The sequence below is a fragment of the Prionailurus bengalensis genome, chromosome B2 (assembly GCF_016509475.1).
Source record: "Prionailurus bengalensis isolate Pbe53 chromosome B2, Fcat_Pben_1.1_paternal_pri, whole genome shotgun sequence".
In the NCBI taxonomy this organism is placed as follows: Eukaryota; Metazoa; Chordata; class Mammalia; order Carnivora; family Felidae; genus Prionailurus; species Prionailurus bengalensis.
This window is the reverse complement of record NC_057349.1, coordinates 106,682,502-106,700,421: the sequence shown is the minus strand read 5'-3', so window position 1 is coordinate 106,700,421 and position 17,920 is coordinate 106,682,502. Positions and strand designations below refer to the sequence as shown.

Sequence of the window (17,920 nt, the reverse complement as noted above, 5' to 3'; positions counted from 1 at the left end):
TCCTGAAGCAGTGAGCTCTCAACACTGGGACAGCGCTTGGAAGTAGACCATTGCAACTTTTATAGCTTGTCTGGTTTTGGGAGTCTCATGGGCGATGTTCATCCCAAAAGGCCCTCTTGCACGTGTGTTTTGAGTAGGAGTAGCAGAGGAACTATTTCCCAGCTGCAAATTAACCACAGTTTAATCCATTTACCTTTGACAAATGCTCTTTCCTTTCTCTTCTCTTTGGGATTGCACTTACAGAGTTGGGTAGAAATAGGAATCCTCCTAAGGACGAAGCTGCCTGAGCCCTGAGTGGGAAGGATGGGCATTGGCTCTATGACTCTGGTTTCCGGTGATCTCAGAGTAGCCTCTTTAACTGGGGAATCATTCTCTATGGTGCTCTCCACAGAATTTTGCCAGTGGTGAGCAAAGCTACATGGCTTCTCCAGGCTAAAACATCTTTCTTTCAACTAGTCTATTCCCACACTTAGGTGCCATAAAATGACTTGACATTTTCAACAAGATGACTTTCTGTGTTCCTTCTAGGTCTCTGATTCTGTGTCTAAGCTTTCAACCAAAATGAAAATGAACTCCATTGCTGTTTGGAAGTCATGATTGTGAGTTGAAAAGTAAATGCCAAGTCAAGTCTCAGCCTTCAACTCTGACACCAAACTCCCCCACATTAAGTTGTCCTCTATTCCTGACAATTTTCCTTTTAATTAAAACACAGCCTGATAGGCAGAATCTTGGGGCACATAAAGCAGTTATGTGATTCACTCAACCATTTGTATGCATGTGTGACCTATTTAGCTTTTAAAATCCTATTTAATGCCAAAAACTACATTAGAGAATTCAAACAAAAGCTCACAGGGAGTCCCATAATGAGACTGTTTTGATTATTCCAGTGATTAGCCCGTTGCCTCTCTCTTTGGTAATTTCATTTAGAAAAGTAGTCATTTTAAGAACAAGTAGATTTGCTTTATTGCTTTTCTAGTTTGCTGTGGAATTGGCAAGTGGCCAACCATCTGTGAAACTGCAATTATTACTATTACTTAAAATTTATCAAACCTCTTCAGGTGCTGAGGAAATAATTCTCCTTGTCTACAAAGGCAAGGCCAAGAAAGGCATGAACAAGACCCAGCCTTGCTAGAACATGACAAAAATAACATCTGTGGACACTGTTGGAGAACATGTTGGTGCCGAATGGCTGAAGGGTTCTGATCCAGTGCCACAAGGCATCTGTTCTTCAGGACCTGGGAATCTCTCTCTTCCTCCCACGAGGAGTGTCATTCATTCATGCGTGCATTGACTTGTTGAGCACTTCTCGAAACATACGGGTTTGTCAGCTTCCAATGTAATTTGCTTCTGAATAATTCCAGCAGTATAGCCTCCTTTAGCCCTCATGTGTTACTTTCTTGCTCTTTTACTTTATCTATTTAGCGATAAAGAAGGTGTGAAGATGTTGGAGATGTTATCATTGAACTCCTAGCCACCTCTCCACCAACCCCTATCCACGGATGTTTCCAAGGAGGAGGCCTGAACAGTTAGCTGGGGGCCTAGGCCAGTGCTGCCCTCCAGGAATGGGAATCCAGGAACAGCCTCACCATCCTGAGTAGGAGGTGGGCTTCACCCTGGTGTTTTACCTCAGACAGTGACATCTAGTGGCAAAAAGGCATGGCCATCCATGATGCTGCCAGCTTCCCACAGTGAGGGACCTGCTGGTATTATCTCTTAAAGCCAGGGTGAACACGCATTCAGGCCCGCCTGGGACACACTGGGTCCAATGCCTATTGTCCAGGCATAATTATTAATAGTGTCTGCTTTCACTCTTGAAAGCGTTAACAGATTGGATAATGAATTACACAGCCTACTTAACGCCTTATTGTAGCTCTCCCATCTATTAGGTGACTTAACATATCACTTTGAGGTAATGAGTTCAGGAAGATTACTCCCCATTGTGTAAAGTAATATTTATCTTTATGTATCCTGAAATTATCCTTCAAGCATTATCGGATTGTCTCCAGCTCTAATGCTGAGGCCTGGCGAACAAGCTCATTTGATAGATTTTAGTCTTACCCACACCAGGCCTTTGTCTATCCAAATGGAAGCCCCTAATTTTAGTCTATTCCCAGAGACCTGCTCCCTCTGATCATTAGTTTTCCTTGTTAATCAGGCTGCAGTAATGTTTGGACGCGACTTGTCTGGCTGTCTGAAAAGTGACACACAATGGCTTGTCCTTTCAGGCCCTGATGTAAGGCCATCTGGTAGGTGTGGGATTTCCCAGCTGTATTGTAATTTTTTTGAATTAAACATTTTTGACCACATAGAGAATAAAGGGCAGAGACACTGCCTAGGTGGCCCATAGCGATCCCTTTGTTTATTCTTGCAGAAAGAAAAAAGCCAAAAAAAGAAAAAAAAAAAGAAATCAAAGAAAAAGAAAGAAAGGAAGGAAAAAAGAAAGACCAGCGTGCATAATTAAGAAGCAATGTTATAAATTCAAAAACACTATTTGCAAGTAAAAAAAAAGAACTTCACTTTGCTGTTTTTTTATCCAGGGGCCAACCTGAAGGGGTAAACATTTTAAGAGTTGGTAAAAAACGCCGCAGAATGGTGCATTTAAGTGGACCAGTGATTTCTTCCTTTCCAAAAACAGGAATTTTACAGAAAAAAAGTACTCAAGTAGTAGAAAAGGGAACATTTTGTAATAGAAATCTTACTCTTGTATTTTCTATTTTGGGTTAAGTTAGATTCCATTAAAAAAAAAAAAAAGATGTACTAGTACCTTCCCTGTGCAAGATGTTTTGCTAGGCCTGAAAATGGATCTGGTTTCAGACCCTGTTATTTTGATATTACAGTTGGTTTTCCTATGCAACATCGAGACAATATAATCTATTACAGCTCTCCTGCTGAATTGTACTTGTTTCTCTTTTTTCTTCATGCTAAATCATCCGAGGGCTGCCTTATCTTACCTTCGCAAGAACTTTCAAGCATTTAGAAAACCGAGTTCTTTCTCTTAAGAAAATTATAATTCACTGGGGAGACAGAGTATACATGTCGTATGCATTTATTATGTATACTCTTTGGACTCCAATGAATTGCTGGGCATTTGGACATAGGTTGGCTTGAAGTTCAAATGTATTTCATCTTCGGTGAAAAGCCTCCTAAATAAACAACACATTAGAGAAATATTTACATTTTTCAAGGAAAAAACTTTTTTAAAACTAAGTCACAATTTTGAAGCAAATTATTTGTGTTAAATACAGACTGTTCTATTTATAATGGAAGATCATAATGGATCTCACTCAACAATACTTTAAAAAGCAGGCGCCTGGGAGGCTCAGTTGGTTAAGTGTCTGACTTCAGCTCAGGTCATGATCTCACGGTTCGTGGATTTAAGCTCCACGTCGGGCTCTGAGCTGACAGCTCAGAGCCTAGAGCCTGCTTTGGATTCTGTGTCTCCCTCTCTCTCCGCCCCTCCCTGCTCATGCTTTGTCTCTCTCTCTCTCTCAAAATAAACATTAAAAAAAAAAAAAAAGAATACTTTAAAAGGATCAGTGTGCTGCTATTCCTATTCTTCTGAAAAATGGGTGTTTTTCTTTTAAAAATATTTTAAATATATAACTCACGTACACAGTCTTTGCAGCTCTTTAATTTTTGAGGTCTGATTGTGAACACACACAAGAACATGCGAATTTGTAGACATCATCCTGAAGTACTTAAGGGGTTGCTGGTGGCTACAGTTAGTGGAGGAGGGACAATCACAGGATATGGTGTCAGCCCAGAGGAGAGACACAAAGAGTTCTGCTTAACAAACGTGGTGTTCATCTTTTAAGTCTGGCATTGTGCCAAGGGAAGCACACACAGAACTTTGTCCTTTATAAGAAACTGTTTCTTGGAGAAAATTGATATTGTTCTACATGTGTTTTAACGTGTTTAAACGTGGACTTGAAGACTGTAGCCCCCAGCACCTTTTTAAGTACTCAGATAAATAATTAATTTTGCAAATTACAAACGTGCTTACTGTGGCTTTTCAAAGCTCCGGCTCTGACACCAACTGAGCCCTTCCTAATTTGGAAATATTTTCTTTCTGGTGTTTCTTTTGACATGTGCCCTGCTGTCTACTTTCATGGCTATTTCCAGCATCCCAGGGGAGCTCCTTACACGGTTGTCATAGTGCAGACAAACACTTAAGAAAACCAAGAACTCCGTGCTTTCATAAAGCATTTATTTTTATTTGAAAACATTATACAGGCATTACATTGCCACAGCCAGTCCATAGGGGAGCATGCAAATATCAAAAATGGAAAGTTTGTTCAACTTCTCGGTGTAAATTTCCTTTTTGGTTCATATTTTCCATTTGCAGTGTCTGGATTAGTGTGCTTTGTTATGTGGCTTGACAATAGAATCCTACCCATGGGGTAAAATCTGTACTGGGAGCTAGCCGGGGACTACTAACTGGTTATAACTCAAAAACAAACCCAAAACAAACAATACTACACGCTTGTCAAAAGGTTAATAGCACGAGTTAGCAATATCTAAACTAAACATCGAAACATTTTCATGGGACACAGTGGTGCAAATGTTTCCATTGCTTGGTCTACCTGGTTGTGTGGTCCAGAGTTTGGAGCTGTGGGAAGGTGTGACCAAGGCAAGCGCTGTCCTCAGTGCAAGTTTCCGGCGAGGAAGTGAGAACCAGCACTCACCACTAGCGCCAGCGGGGTAACGGGGAGCTGTGGTCTGCTTACCCAAGCCAATTCTATACAAGTTGCTAAAGTCTCACTTGTGGAGGAGAGAGTGGCGGTGGGGTCAGAAAGCTGAGATTTTTGCTGGTGTCTACTGAGGTTATGATATTTCGGAAACGAAAACAACTAGAGTTAATGTTCTACTCTCGCGTCCCGACGCACTCCGGAAGGACCGACCGGTGTTGTCACATTTGTTCTTGGCTATTTTCTTTTGTTTTCCGAAGGGCCCATCTGGAACTCCTGATCTCGGATGGTTCGACGTGTTATCAGCCTTTCTAAATGGGGACGAACCAACACGGTGAAGGACCCCAGTGACATGAAAGTCTTGTGCACAAGGACACTGGATGATAAAAGGGTATACAGTGAGTCCACCTCAACATTCACACTTGGTTTCCATACAATGGAGTCAATTGAAATATCCTAGAAAATAATCCAGATGGCTACTTTTAGCCATCCATTGGTTGCAAACCTTTCTGAAATTTAAATTTTTAAAAAATTCCCAGTCGACTGAGTTGACTTGGAATATCTTCATCCACTTATTTCTCATAAGACTTTACTAAGTGTTTATGAATTAGTGTCATAAAAAATGAATAAAAAAGACTAAAACATTTGGCTTTAAAATAAATACTAAAAATGCAATAAGTCAAGCAAATTATGCCAACCAAAGGAATGTAAACACAAAAATAAAACCACAGTCTTCAAAGGTCTTCAGATCTGAATGGACAATATTCAGAGAAAGGTATTTAATTGGTTTAGAAGGTAGCAGAGAGCAGATATTGGCAAGGTGTTTTGACTTGATGTAGCTTTAACATTGATATTTTCTTCTCCGAAAATAAAACGTATTTCTGAGGGGGCTGAACAGAGATGGCCATAAAATCTGCATATCCGAGGAGATCATTCTTCTTCCCCATCTCCAAGGGCAGGACTACACCCCCGGGGTTGAAGGCAGGCCTGGCGCTGCCGCCTGGCGCTGACTGCCAGCAGGGGGCGCGTTTGCCTGCCTAGTAGGCCTCGTGCAGGGTGTATTGGAAACCTGACTGCGCTGTAATCCGTCCTCCTTTACAGGGACCCCTCTGGTGTTTTGCTTTGTTTGCCTAAAATGTATTGGTCTGAATTGCCCACAATTTCATCAGCATTTATTTTCCTTTTACAAACCCTGTACCCCATCGCGGATCTTTTTGAATGGTATTGAAGCCAGCCAAACTTAAAGACTGTTTCACGTACTGACACATAGGATCTATTCCAAATTGAAGAGGTCTGTAGTGTTTCTTGATTTTTTTGTGTGTTTGAAAAAAACAGCTACTTTCAGGGCAACAAAATTAGACTTAGTGACATATGCTTCAAAGCCTTATCAGGACCTTGCAATATTCTCTGTATCCTTAAGAATATGGCGTTGCTATATTCTGCTATTGAAGGGATGCCAAACACGACCCAATTGCCAAACTTTTTCATTCACGACATCTTTATCACTACTAAATGGTGAAATCAGTCAAGCTATTGTCAGAGACTGTTCCACATCAGCACCTTGACCTTGTTGGGAGGCTACACAACCGGTGATATGCCACGATAAGGGTAATTTCCATGCTGGTATATTTTAAAAAGTGTCTCACCCAATGAAGAGGGCAGAGGGCCATGGCTTTTTCCACTGCCTTGAACAATTTCCATATTATCACTCAAGAAATCTAGGAATTAAAGGTAAAATCAATACACTTTTGGAAGAGAGGATATAGGGAGGGGCAGAAAGATTTAAAATACACAGATGTATATATATTACCCTAAACACATATAATATTATTTCTGGGGTTTCCTATAAGCCACAGGAATGAAACATTCCTCATCCAGTTATTACAGCGACTTTATCAGCAGAATCACGTGGCACAACAGAAAGGCAATGGCCTGGAGTAGTCAGAGAGTGAAATATAAAAAGGCTAAAGTGTTTGCTTTATATCTATTCCTAGAATAGAGAATTATATGGTCAGTTGCCCCTCCCCACAATGGTCACAGCACAAAATACTTATTGAGCAGGCAATCCAACAGGTAACAGAGGAAACCATTAGCCCCCAGGTCCCCAGGATAAGGAAACTTCTCAGGGATGGAGCTCCTGTGGCATGCAGCACTCATATAGACTGTGCAAAAAAATAAAGTATGATTCTTAAAAAGTGACTTGCCATAGAAAAGTGGGATTTATGTTAACTACATGTGGGTCTGGCAATAGTTCTCATCAGGAGTACAAAACAGTCTCCTGAAAGTTAGTGTAATAACAGTAACAATAATAATACAAATAATAATAATACTTGCTTTTAATTCAAAAGTTTTCACAGTAATTAATGCAGGAGGGTTGTGGTCGGGATACACACTAGCTAGGCATCTCTCTAAGTCAGGTGGATGGGAGCCCGTATCTGCGGTGATCTTCAGCTCGTGCCTTTTATAGGCTTTCGGATTTGCTACCTTGCAGTCCACCTGTGTAAACCGCACCTAATAAATACCTTTCTCTATGTACAATACAGAGATGGAGGGCGAACACACGGCCGCTGAGTTGACCGCAGGGGGCAGGGAGGGCCGCATCCTAGGCCACGCGAACGTGGGGCTCCTCTTCGGTCTCCTGGCCCAGGCTGGTGTAGGTGACCGAAGGCTCCACCTGAGCTGTGGTTGGTAAGTCCACAACGGGTCCCGAGGGATTGCGGAACTGCTTGTACACTCGGGGGTCCTGGGCTATGTACGTGGAGGTGGAGGAGTAGAGCACCAGCCCGATGAGGATGGTGAAGAAGGACAGGAGATACAGTCCTGAAAACTAGGTAACACAACAGCAAAGTCACTGAGCAGTCAGAGCAGAACCATTTCCACATTAATGAGGCACAGAGGGAGGAGAGCAGAGCATTTCCTCCCAGAACAGGCAGCTTGATGAGTTGGCCAATGCTCTTGATGGAAAGTGAATTCGTCACTTAGTTCTCGTCCTAAACTGGCTTGGTCTTATTGATTCTCCTTATCTTTTTTCTTGGCTCTGTGGTGAACACAGAGGAACACTTAGCTAATTGTCCTTAAAGTGCCAGTCTGAGTACCCGATGCGGGAGAGCTAGTTAAGCGTGAATTAAAATAAGTCAAGTTAAAAGCAACCCCCCCAAACCCCAATAAGCCTCAAACTCCAGTATCACTCAACAAAGCGGTTGTTTCTGGCTTCATTAAACCCAGAAGAAATAGAGATATTCCATTTAAGGTTGTAATGAAGCCATAAATACCAAACCCCTCCCTGACACAACTGTATTGGGCACTCTTATTGTGCCTTAATCCAATTCAGACACTATTTGTCTTCCCTGTAGGAACTGTTATTAACTTTCGTAACTATCTTTGCAAGACTAGATTATCCTTGGATGGCAAGAAACACTATAACATTCCATTCTTGCTCTACTAATCTGACAACAACCAAGCAGAGCTGTTTATGTAGCATGGTGCTTCCTAAAGTATTTGCTTGACAATTCATAGAGATTTGAGAGAGAAAAAAGAAAACACTGGTTTATACAAGTGCCAGAAAATTCATATATGTTTTTGAAAAATTACAACTTCTGGGCCTCCTTGAGTAGTTACACTGGACGTAGTTGCTTGAATAATTACTGGGGAAGAGTAAGGTAACAATACAAGTGCTGCCATTTCTATTTCATTCATTCGTTCATTCATTCATGCGTTCGTTCAACTAATAGTTTCTTGTATGCCCTTCTCTATCACGCATGGAACTACATGCTGGAGAAAGAGAAATGAAAACATATGGCTCAAGGACTTAATCGTCTCAGTGGAGACACAGAGGTACTGGTAGACAAAATACAATGCAGCTGTGAATGCCCAATCTTTTTTTAGTCAAGGGCTATTGTTGCAGTCTTGACCACAGGCTGTATCCATGGGGCAACAGAAGACCAATTTGATTGGGTTTCCTATTTTATTTTTAATGCTCACAGTCTAAAAGAACTAAAAACTGGTAAAAAGACAAAAATTAATTGGAAGCTCGTAGAAGAACAGGAAGAAGATCCAGAGAGTCTATAAAGTAAGTTGCAAGGCTATAATCCTTGAAAGACAGCTGCAGTGGAAAAGTCAGTCAGGAAAATGGCTCCTGGAAGACAGCCCCGAGGCTAAGAGCCCCTGCCACAGTGGTGGTTTTTCTGTTTTTCTTTTAACTCTTTCTCCTCCCTGCTACTGTTCCTCCTCAACTCTTCCCCTTCTCTGCCTCCTCCTCCTCCTTCTCTCTCCTTCCTTCCCTGTACCCCCCTCCTTCTCTCTCTCTTTAGCAACACCAAGGTAGCTAAGACTACAGACCATTTCTTTTCCTTTTTAAAAATATTTATTTATTTTGAGAGAGAGAGCAAGTGGGGGAGGGGCAGAGAAAGAGAGGGAGACACAGAATCCAAAGCAGGCTCTGTACTGTCAGCGCACGGAGTCTGACACGGAGCTCTATCTCACAAACCGTGATTTCGGGACCTGAGCCGAAATCAAGAGTTGGATGCTCAACCAACTGATCCACCCAGGCGCCCCTCAAATGTCATTTCTCATACATAGAATGGCAAGCAGAAACTTGTTGAAAGGGAAGTCATAGTATTGACTCTTAATAATTAACTCCAAAAGTCATCTTCAAATCTGGGGTCAGTCAGGGGAGAGCGATAAGACAACGATTTGGGAGGACAATGCAAGAGTCTGGGTAGAAGAGGGGGGCTGCTGATCAGTGGATTGGCACAAGAGGTCTCATAGACTCGTAGTGGAGAGGACTTGGCAATGTAGGGGAGGAACAGGAAAGATCTCATGCACGGTATCCTGCAAGAAGGATTTGAATTCCTCTCAACTTCTGGTTTCAGTTTCCCCTAGTCTGACTTGATCGATATGACGAATATTTAAAAATTCATCTTTGTAAAGCTAATGCCTTTGCCATTGTAGGAACGAACACCCAAATCGTCCCTCTTCTGAACATGGAACCATCAAGTGGAATGATAAATCCACTCCACAGTGTTTTCCTGGGACGTAGCTTTAGAACGACAGCACATATTTTACTTCCAAAGCATTTCCACTTAATTCGTGCAGAATTCATCCTAAAATTGTTCAAAATATAGATAGCATGGGATTTTATATGACAGAGGCACCTTGGAAGTCACCCAAGAGTTTTTATTAATAGATGGTAGAGGAAGTCTTATTTAGCACACAAGCCCAAAATGAGACCAGAAAGACATGCATTATGACTAATCTGGATAAATACTGAATATTAGAAATAATGACAGAAAGGTTAAAAGTAAGAAAAAAGTTCATTTTTTCTCTTTATAGATTGACGGAAGAAAGAAAATTGAATCAGGGTACCTAATAGGCTGATTCCCAGTTTTGGATACTGCACTTATCCTGAGAGAGCATTCTTTTAAAGAAACCAATCAGTCAAACAAAAATTCTGTATATTCTAGACTGCTTAACTCATTTACTACAAAGAAGTACTCATGCCTAATTGCCTAGGCAAAGAGAACTAGGACCTCCCTGGGCACCGGAGGAGGCCCGAAAGCCATCTCCGAATTACACAGAGGGAAAGGTTCAGGTGGAGGTTTGCTGTCCCCATTGAAGAGCACAGGCTGCTGTCTGAAGTGTCCTTCGTGGTCCTCCCCCAGCCAACTGCAGCCCATCAGAAGACGCTTAAATGTTCTGTGCTGCGGACTCACTTCATGTGCATTTTATCCGACTTGGAGCTTTGAGAAGCTGAGAAAGGAAGGCCTGCATCAACATCATTGTGCTGCACACACTGTTTACTTTGCTGCTGTCTTTTTCCCATCCTGCTGGGTCTCTTTGCTAACAAGGGTCAGAAAGCACTCATGGTGCATCACGAGAATGCCTGTGTGTTGCTTAAAGCAATCTGACTGGGACACAAGCCATTGTCCAGAAGGGGGTGGCTTGGAAGGCTGATGGTAAAACTGTACAAAGTTCCTCAACCTCCAGCTAGGAATTAAACCTAGCTCCAGCCAGATGGCATCTCAGTATGATTACTATTTAGCTAATGGGACATTCAACACATCAGTTAAGGACAGAACAAATTTTAATTTTGGCTGTGGTATTAAACATCTAAGCAGAGTTTTAACAAACTAATGACTCTAATGAGTCTTAGGCCTCTACAAGTAGAGAACCACATGGTTTGAAAGCCATTTCAAGGCACATTTATAAATATACCAACTAGAATAAGTGAGGAAGAGGGCAATTTTCAAGAGCATCTTTCCTTTTCTAGCTTGACCAAAAAGATGGCCGGGTGAGCAGAGAAGAACATGGGCAATCCTCAGAGAGGCATAAGGTTTCAAGGATGAAGAGACTCTGGATTGAAGCTCTACTTTTACTGAGTTTATGTACCACCTTCTTCTATATGATGGGCCTGCCGCTTCCTTCTTTCTTGGGGAGTGTACTTATGGTGCATGCTTCTGTGTAATGTGGCTTCTCTAAGGTTCCTGACGCGGGGTTCTGGTCATTTTTGCTCAATGACTGCACCTGGGTCTATAGATGATCAGAACTAATTTTTATTTAATAGATAATACAAAGTTAAAAGATTATTTTAGTTCTTACAGGGAGATGTATGGTGCTTCTAGCTCTAGGAGAAAACAAAGATTGAATGGAAAAAAGGAAACTGTCACTTGTGATTTGTAGAAGAAAGACCTGGAAAAGAGTGGCTGGGGAGGTTTCCTAGGAAACTGGGGTACAGGGAAATGAGATTTGGGTAAAGCTCCTGGAGTTATTTGACAAAAAAGGAGAGATTTAAATAACTCCTGGAGTTATTTGACAAAAAAGGAGAGATTAGATCCGATTTAGATCTAACTGGGAGAGCTAAGAAACCTCAGAGAAATTCAACTGGAAAGAGGGAGAAAATAAGGTCAAATTAGAAAGAAAAGAGATACAGGTAAAGAAAATTTCTCACTAGCCAGGAGGAAAGGGGAATGCATATAACTGGAAACCCTAAAAAGTAGTAATTCTTTTCTAAATTATCCACCCAGTATGTATTCTTTCTCTCTATGTCTCCCATTTTGTGTGTGTGTGTGTGCGCGCGCGCACACACACACACACACACACCTGTGAACCATTACTGTTGGCCTGATAGGACCTGCCTTCTGAACTTTGCTTGACAGAAGCTGGGTAGGTGAAAGACTACTATCCCTGAAGTCTTCTCATGTATGGTCGGTGAGCAAAGGACAACATTTTCAAACCCTCATGTGTTTCTAAGGCTATCCATAAAGTATGGAAGAAGGAAATACCAATATGTCAGGTCATGTCTTATCTTGAAGGCATTATTGCTAAAATTTAAATAGACCTGTTGTCTTGCCCAGCTGGATGCAAGTCTGCTGTTTAAAGAGGCATTCCATTTGGAAGCATGATAATGGTTAAGAGTTGAAAGTGGTTTCTGAACTGCATAAGGAAGCTGCTTACAAATGAATTCAAGGATATTTCTAAGTGTCCTTACACATGGCTTTTCACATATACAAAGGCTAACGAAAGATATGTGGCTACAATAATGATTTCCTTTCTAGTTCTTATTTAAGTTTATTCTTTTTTTTTAAAGTATATTTATTTATTTTGAGGGAGAGGGGAGGAGCAGAGAGAGGGAGACAGAGAATCCCAAGCAGGCTCCTCACTCAGCATGGAGCCCAATACGGGGCCCAATGTCACGACCGTGAGATTATGACCTGAGTCAAAATCAAGGGTCAGACACTTAACCAACTGAGCAACACAGGCACCCCCACATTTATTCTTTTAAACAGATACAGATGTAATTAAACCTTTCCACATTTTTAACTCTTTAGCAGAAAATACTTAGGAAGGTAGAGTCTGGGAATGTGCAAACTTAGCAGTTGCTTCAGAAGTCAATGGAACGATAGGTAACTAGAACAATAAAGGGCAGTGACTGGTCATTCCCAAGGTTAGACAGCACAGGCAGGGAAGTGTGAGGTTCCAAAGCTGTCGGGAAGAATTTCCATGAAGGGAGACGGCCTAGCAATTTCAGTGGCAAGTCATGCCTGGGAAAAATGAGACTTTTAGTTAAGTTTGTGAAAACTCTCCTGAATGATCTGCCATGTAGAACAGTATACTTCCCCCTGTAGTTCCATACACTGTGATAGAAAACGCACATATAAAGTTAGACCAACTGGCACATCGAATCATGATTTCTAGGCTGAGAACAAATAAGCCAATTTTGTTCCCAACAGAAAGCCAGATGACGCAGATTGGCGGTTCTAGGTTCCATACTAGTTTAAAGATTCGTCAGTCATAGGGGCACTTGTACCCCAATGTTTATAGCAGCAGTTTCAACAATAGCCAAATTATGGAAAGAGCCTAAAGGTCCATCAACTGATGAATGGATAAAGAAATTGTGGTTTATATACACAATGGAATACTATGTGGCAATGAGAAAGAATGAAATATGGCCTTTGGTAGCAACGTGGATGGAACTGGAGAGTGTTATGCTAAGTGAGATAAGTCATACAGAGAAAGACAGATACCACATGTTTTCACTCTTATGTGGATCCTGAGAACCTTAACAGAAGACCATGGGGGAGGGGAAAGGAAAAAAAAAAGTTAGAGAGGGAGAGAGCCAAACTATAAGAGACTCTTAAAAACTGAGAATAAACTGAGGTTTGATGGGGGGTGGGAGGGACAGGAGGGTGGGTGATGGGCATTGAGGAGGGCACCTGTTGGGATGAGCACTGGGTGTTGTATGGAAACCAATTTGACAATAAATTTCATATTTAAAAAAAAAGATTCACCAGTGACTGAGCAATGCAAAATGCTAGTTAAGAGTGAATCACAATGAAATACAATGCTGCCATAGTGAAATTTTTAAATCCAAATATTACGGGTTGAGAAAACTGGCTTTTATAACTAAAAGGGGCATCCAAGGTCTCTTGGGTTCCCACTTGATATGTAAATTGCAGGGTGGACCCTTTGGGCAACAACCAATCCGCTGAGAGTCCTGGGGTGGAGAAGCAAGAGAGGACAGCTCACCAAGGACAACTCATCTCTCAGCAGCTGTGTGTGTCTCAGTGGGTTGGGGATCACACCTGGAGCTTGGGAGTGCCACGGTGGGGAGCAGAAGCAGGGGAGGCTGGTCCTGGCTGGGCAGGCTGTAAGCCGTGGCCTGCTTGGGTTCCTGCAAGGAAAGGCTCTCCCCTGTTCCTGATTTATTGCTGCTGGGTCTGAGCCAGTTGCTATTCAGGGCAAGGCAACTAGACAGACTTGGCTCCACCGAAATGCCCACATAAACAAGTTGATGCTTGACCTCCTAATTTTGGCTCTGCACTGAACTAACAAGATCATTTTTATTATTATTAAGAGTATTGAAAAAACAAAAGTTTGTCTTCTGAGTTTACAGAACTGGAAATATATTGCCTGGAGAGGACAGAGCTTTTTCAAATTCTTCAGACCTGCCTATTGTTGCTCTGTCTCCTGCTCTTGCCTCCTCTTATTCCTCCTCATTCTCTTTCTTCCTCATTCCTTTTCTTTTTTTTTCCAAGAAAAAAAAAGGGCTAAATCTCTCGCTAAATATTGCACGATTTCTTTCTTCTAAGTCATAAGTCATAGCATGGGAAAATACCAAATGTGGGCACGGCACACAATCTACTGACAAACGCTAAAATCGGTTGTTTCCAGAGACCAGCAGTACTGACCTCAATCCCTCCTTCCCCATTCTTTCTCCAAAGGAGATAGAAAATAACCCCAAATTCATGCTAATCTAATCAAGACGGAAAATAAATCAATGAGTACCTCAGTCAAAATACCAAATGGTCTCTCTATTTCAACAAACCAAGGAATTGCAAAGATTTACATACTTGGAGAACAACTTATCCTCCAGCCATCATGTTGCTAAGGAGAGAAGCAGCAAACAGGGCCCTGACACTGTCACAGGGCAGGGCTGTGCCCTGCACTGTGATCCCAGTTCAGTTTATGAGGCCTTCTGTTTGATTTGCAAAACCAATTCATCTGGCAGTATAATTTGTGCAGCCAATCACATCCAAGGCCAATAAGGGTTCTTTTACGGGCAAATATCTTCCCCTGTGAGTAATTTCACACATGAGTACAGCAACAGGGAGCTAAAAATGGATTTCTGACATTATCTTTTATATGACAAACAGACATTTTCACTTGGTTTGATGAACTGATAGAAATCCTCATTCATGCAGATTTCTATTCTCAGCAGTCCAGCAAAAGAAGACCAGAATAGCGAAGCCAGAAGTGGAATAAAAGGGGCCTACTCTGTGGGAGTGTTTAATTATAGGCTCAGTTACAACAAAGGCCATTAGATGCCTCATTTATGTCACCTTTCTGTGCTTCCTTCTTCTTATCACTAGTCAAAAAGGGATTACATTTGTGTGTGAGGGACGCTGAGCAGTGGCCTTCACTCCCGCATTCCTTCGGACTCTTGCATCATCAGACATCTATTTTCCCTCCACACAACACGGGGGTGCACATGGGGCTTGGAGTGATTTTACAGGAGACTGAAATTGAAAGCCAGTGAAACATACTGAGTTTATAGAAGTGGTAGTGTTGCAGCTCAACTTATGTCACAGAACTGTTCCGGTACAATGAATCTCGAGGCGGAAATAGGAGTGGCACCCTGTCCTATTTCCCCTAGTGATCCACTAGTAAAATTTTTGCTTCCTGTTACTGCACCGTTCTGCTCTGCTGATCTAAAAGTCTTAGTTCCAAAGGGAGGAATACTGCTACCAGGAGACACAACAATCATTCCACTGAATTGAAAGTGAAGACTGCCACCCAACTGCTTTGGGCTCTTCATGCTTCTCAGTTAACAAAGAAGGGAGTTCTCGTCGCTGTGCTGGCTGGGGTGATTGATCTGGGTTTCCAAGGGAAATTGGGCTGCTACTTCATGATGAAGGTAAGGAATACTATGTCTGGAATACACGAGATCCCTAGGCATTCCTTAGTATCACTATGGCCTGTGATTACAGTCAAGGGGAAACTTCAACAACCCAATCCAGGCACTGAAGGGCCCAGACCCTTCAGCAATGAAGTTGGATCACCCAACCCCAGCCTGTCCTGGCCCTCTTAGAGATAGAGACAGAGAAAGATACATAAGCACACACATGTCTTATTGGTTCTAGGTCTTTGGAGAACCCTAATGCAATTGACAAAAGGAAAATCTGGTTATACTAAAGGTCTTAATGCTGATGTAAACCTTTCATAACAATTTCTCTCCATGGCAAGTTTTAGAAATGGAATATTTAATGATATTTTCTGGGGAATATCAAGCAGGGCCTCACAGAATGAGCTCTGGTGAGAATGGTGAGGTTCGCATCTCTGCCACTTTCTTGCTCTGTGGTCTTGGACAAGTTCCTTAACTCTCCAGGCCTCTGGTCACTTGTCTGTTAACTAAAGATAGTAATACTTCCCACATGGGGCTGTTGTGAGCATTAAATGAAGTGTATGTGTGTGTGTGTGTATGAAACTTTTCATAATATGTATATTTCATAAATATATATATATTTTCACATATATGAAATTTTTGGTGCAGTGCTTGGCACATAGTAAATGTTCAATAAATGTCAGCTATTGTTAGCTTTACATCACAAAGAGTAAATGCTAAAGCACAGATAGATTTGAAAATTTCCTCAATAGTTCTTTCTGAAAAGGTCAGCATGAATCAAATTGAATTGCAAATGCATTTATGGAATTGGCAACAGCAATCAATCCATCTGGAGTGGAAGGTTTTTTGTCAATGCAAAGAATAAACCCTTGGTTTATAGGCTCAGTGTTTGAACTTATTTTCATGTTGAGCTCTCTTACAATGATGTGTAATTACATAAGTCACAGGAATCCTCATAAGTTTCTATTCTGCTTTATTTTATTAATTTGGAGCAACCACCCCCTGTCAGCACAAACCATCTTTGAGAACCTACAAGTATATGTAAGTTTAGCAATTCCTTTTGCTTCCTCGGTGTGGTAGGCTGAAAAGTGGCACCCATCCATATCCTAATACCTGGAACCTTTGAATGTTAATTACTTCAGTTGAAAAAGGGTCGTTGCAGATATGATTAAGTTAAAGATTTTGAGGTGATAGATTATCCTGGGCTCTACAGACTGAATCATGTCCACTCCTCTAAATATGTATTTTGAAGCCATGACCCCCAGTGTGTCTTATATTTAGAAATGGGGCCTCTATGGAAGTATTTAAGGTGAAATGAGGTCATAAAGGTGAATTAGTGAATTAGTGTCCTTATGAGACACCAGAGAGCTCTCTCTCCCACCTCCCCCACCTCTACACATACACATGGAGAAATGGCCAAGTGAGGACATACTGAGAAGGTGGACGTCTACAAGCCAGGAAGAGAGCTTTCATCAGAAATTGAACCCTGCTGGACCCTGGTCTTGGATTTCCAGGTTCCAGGTGTGAGAAATAAATCCCTGCTGTTTAAGCTGCCCAGCTTGTGGTATTTTGTTATGGAGGCCTAAGCACACACTAACATAGCTAGGTTCAGGTGGGCCCTGAGTGCAATCACGTGTATCTTATGAGGGGAGGCAGAGGGAGAGATTAGACACACAGAGAAGGATATGCAAAGACACAGCAGAGGGAGTTTGGAGATGCTCCCCTTAAAGACTGTAGTGATGTGTAGCCATAAGCCCAGGAATGAAGGCTGCCACAGCAGCTGGAAGAGGCAGCGAACAGATTCTCCCCAAGAGACTCTGGATGGAGCATAACTGCTGAATTTTGGCCAGGTATATGGTACAGGCTGGACGGCCAGTTGGTACAAGCACACCCTGAATGCCCTTGTTAATCACCATCTTGAAAACATAGAGATCTTGTCCTCCCTCTACATTCCCAGCAAGCAGAATGTAAAGCAGAATGTGTTGTTCAGTGTTCAAGGTCAGGTGCTTTGGAGGTGGCCAACCTGGAGCATCCCTCCCGTAATGAGGAGTGCCCATGTGGCACACCTTGATGTTTTGGAAATGCTGGCCATGCGAGGAGGGGAAGGGCTACTGATAGTTGCTGGGTTAAGTTGCTGTGATACAAGCACTTGCTGCACGTAGATCCCAACAGCAGATGCTCCCTGGGCATAGGTTCCCCCAACAAACCTACCTTTTGATCACTGTCTCTGGGTCTTTCCTTTGGCCTCACTGGACCATCACCCACCCTAGGCTTAGAGTCTGCTGGAGTGCAGCTGCACACCCCTTAAAACAGATTTTGGTCTTCTGGTCCT

The 17,920-nt window shown here is 42.1% G+C and overlaps 1 protein-coding gene across 1 annotated transcript in view; it reads right to left on the bottom strand.

Annotated features, from left to right (window-relative positions):
- Window positions 1–4,186: 4,186 nt before the first annotated feature.
- Window positions 4,187–17,920, bottom strand: part of SLC35F1 (solute carrier family 35 member F1) — a 408,843-nt gene continuing 395,109 nt past the window's right edge. The window contains exon 8 of the mRNA XM_043592207.1: window positions 4,187–7,515. Coding sequence (XP_043448142.1) covers window positions 7,291–7,515 — 225 coding nt within the window. The 3' untranslated portion in view covers window positions 4,187–7,290. The remainder of the gene's footprint in view (window positions 7,516–17,920) is intronic.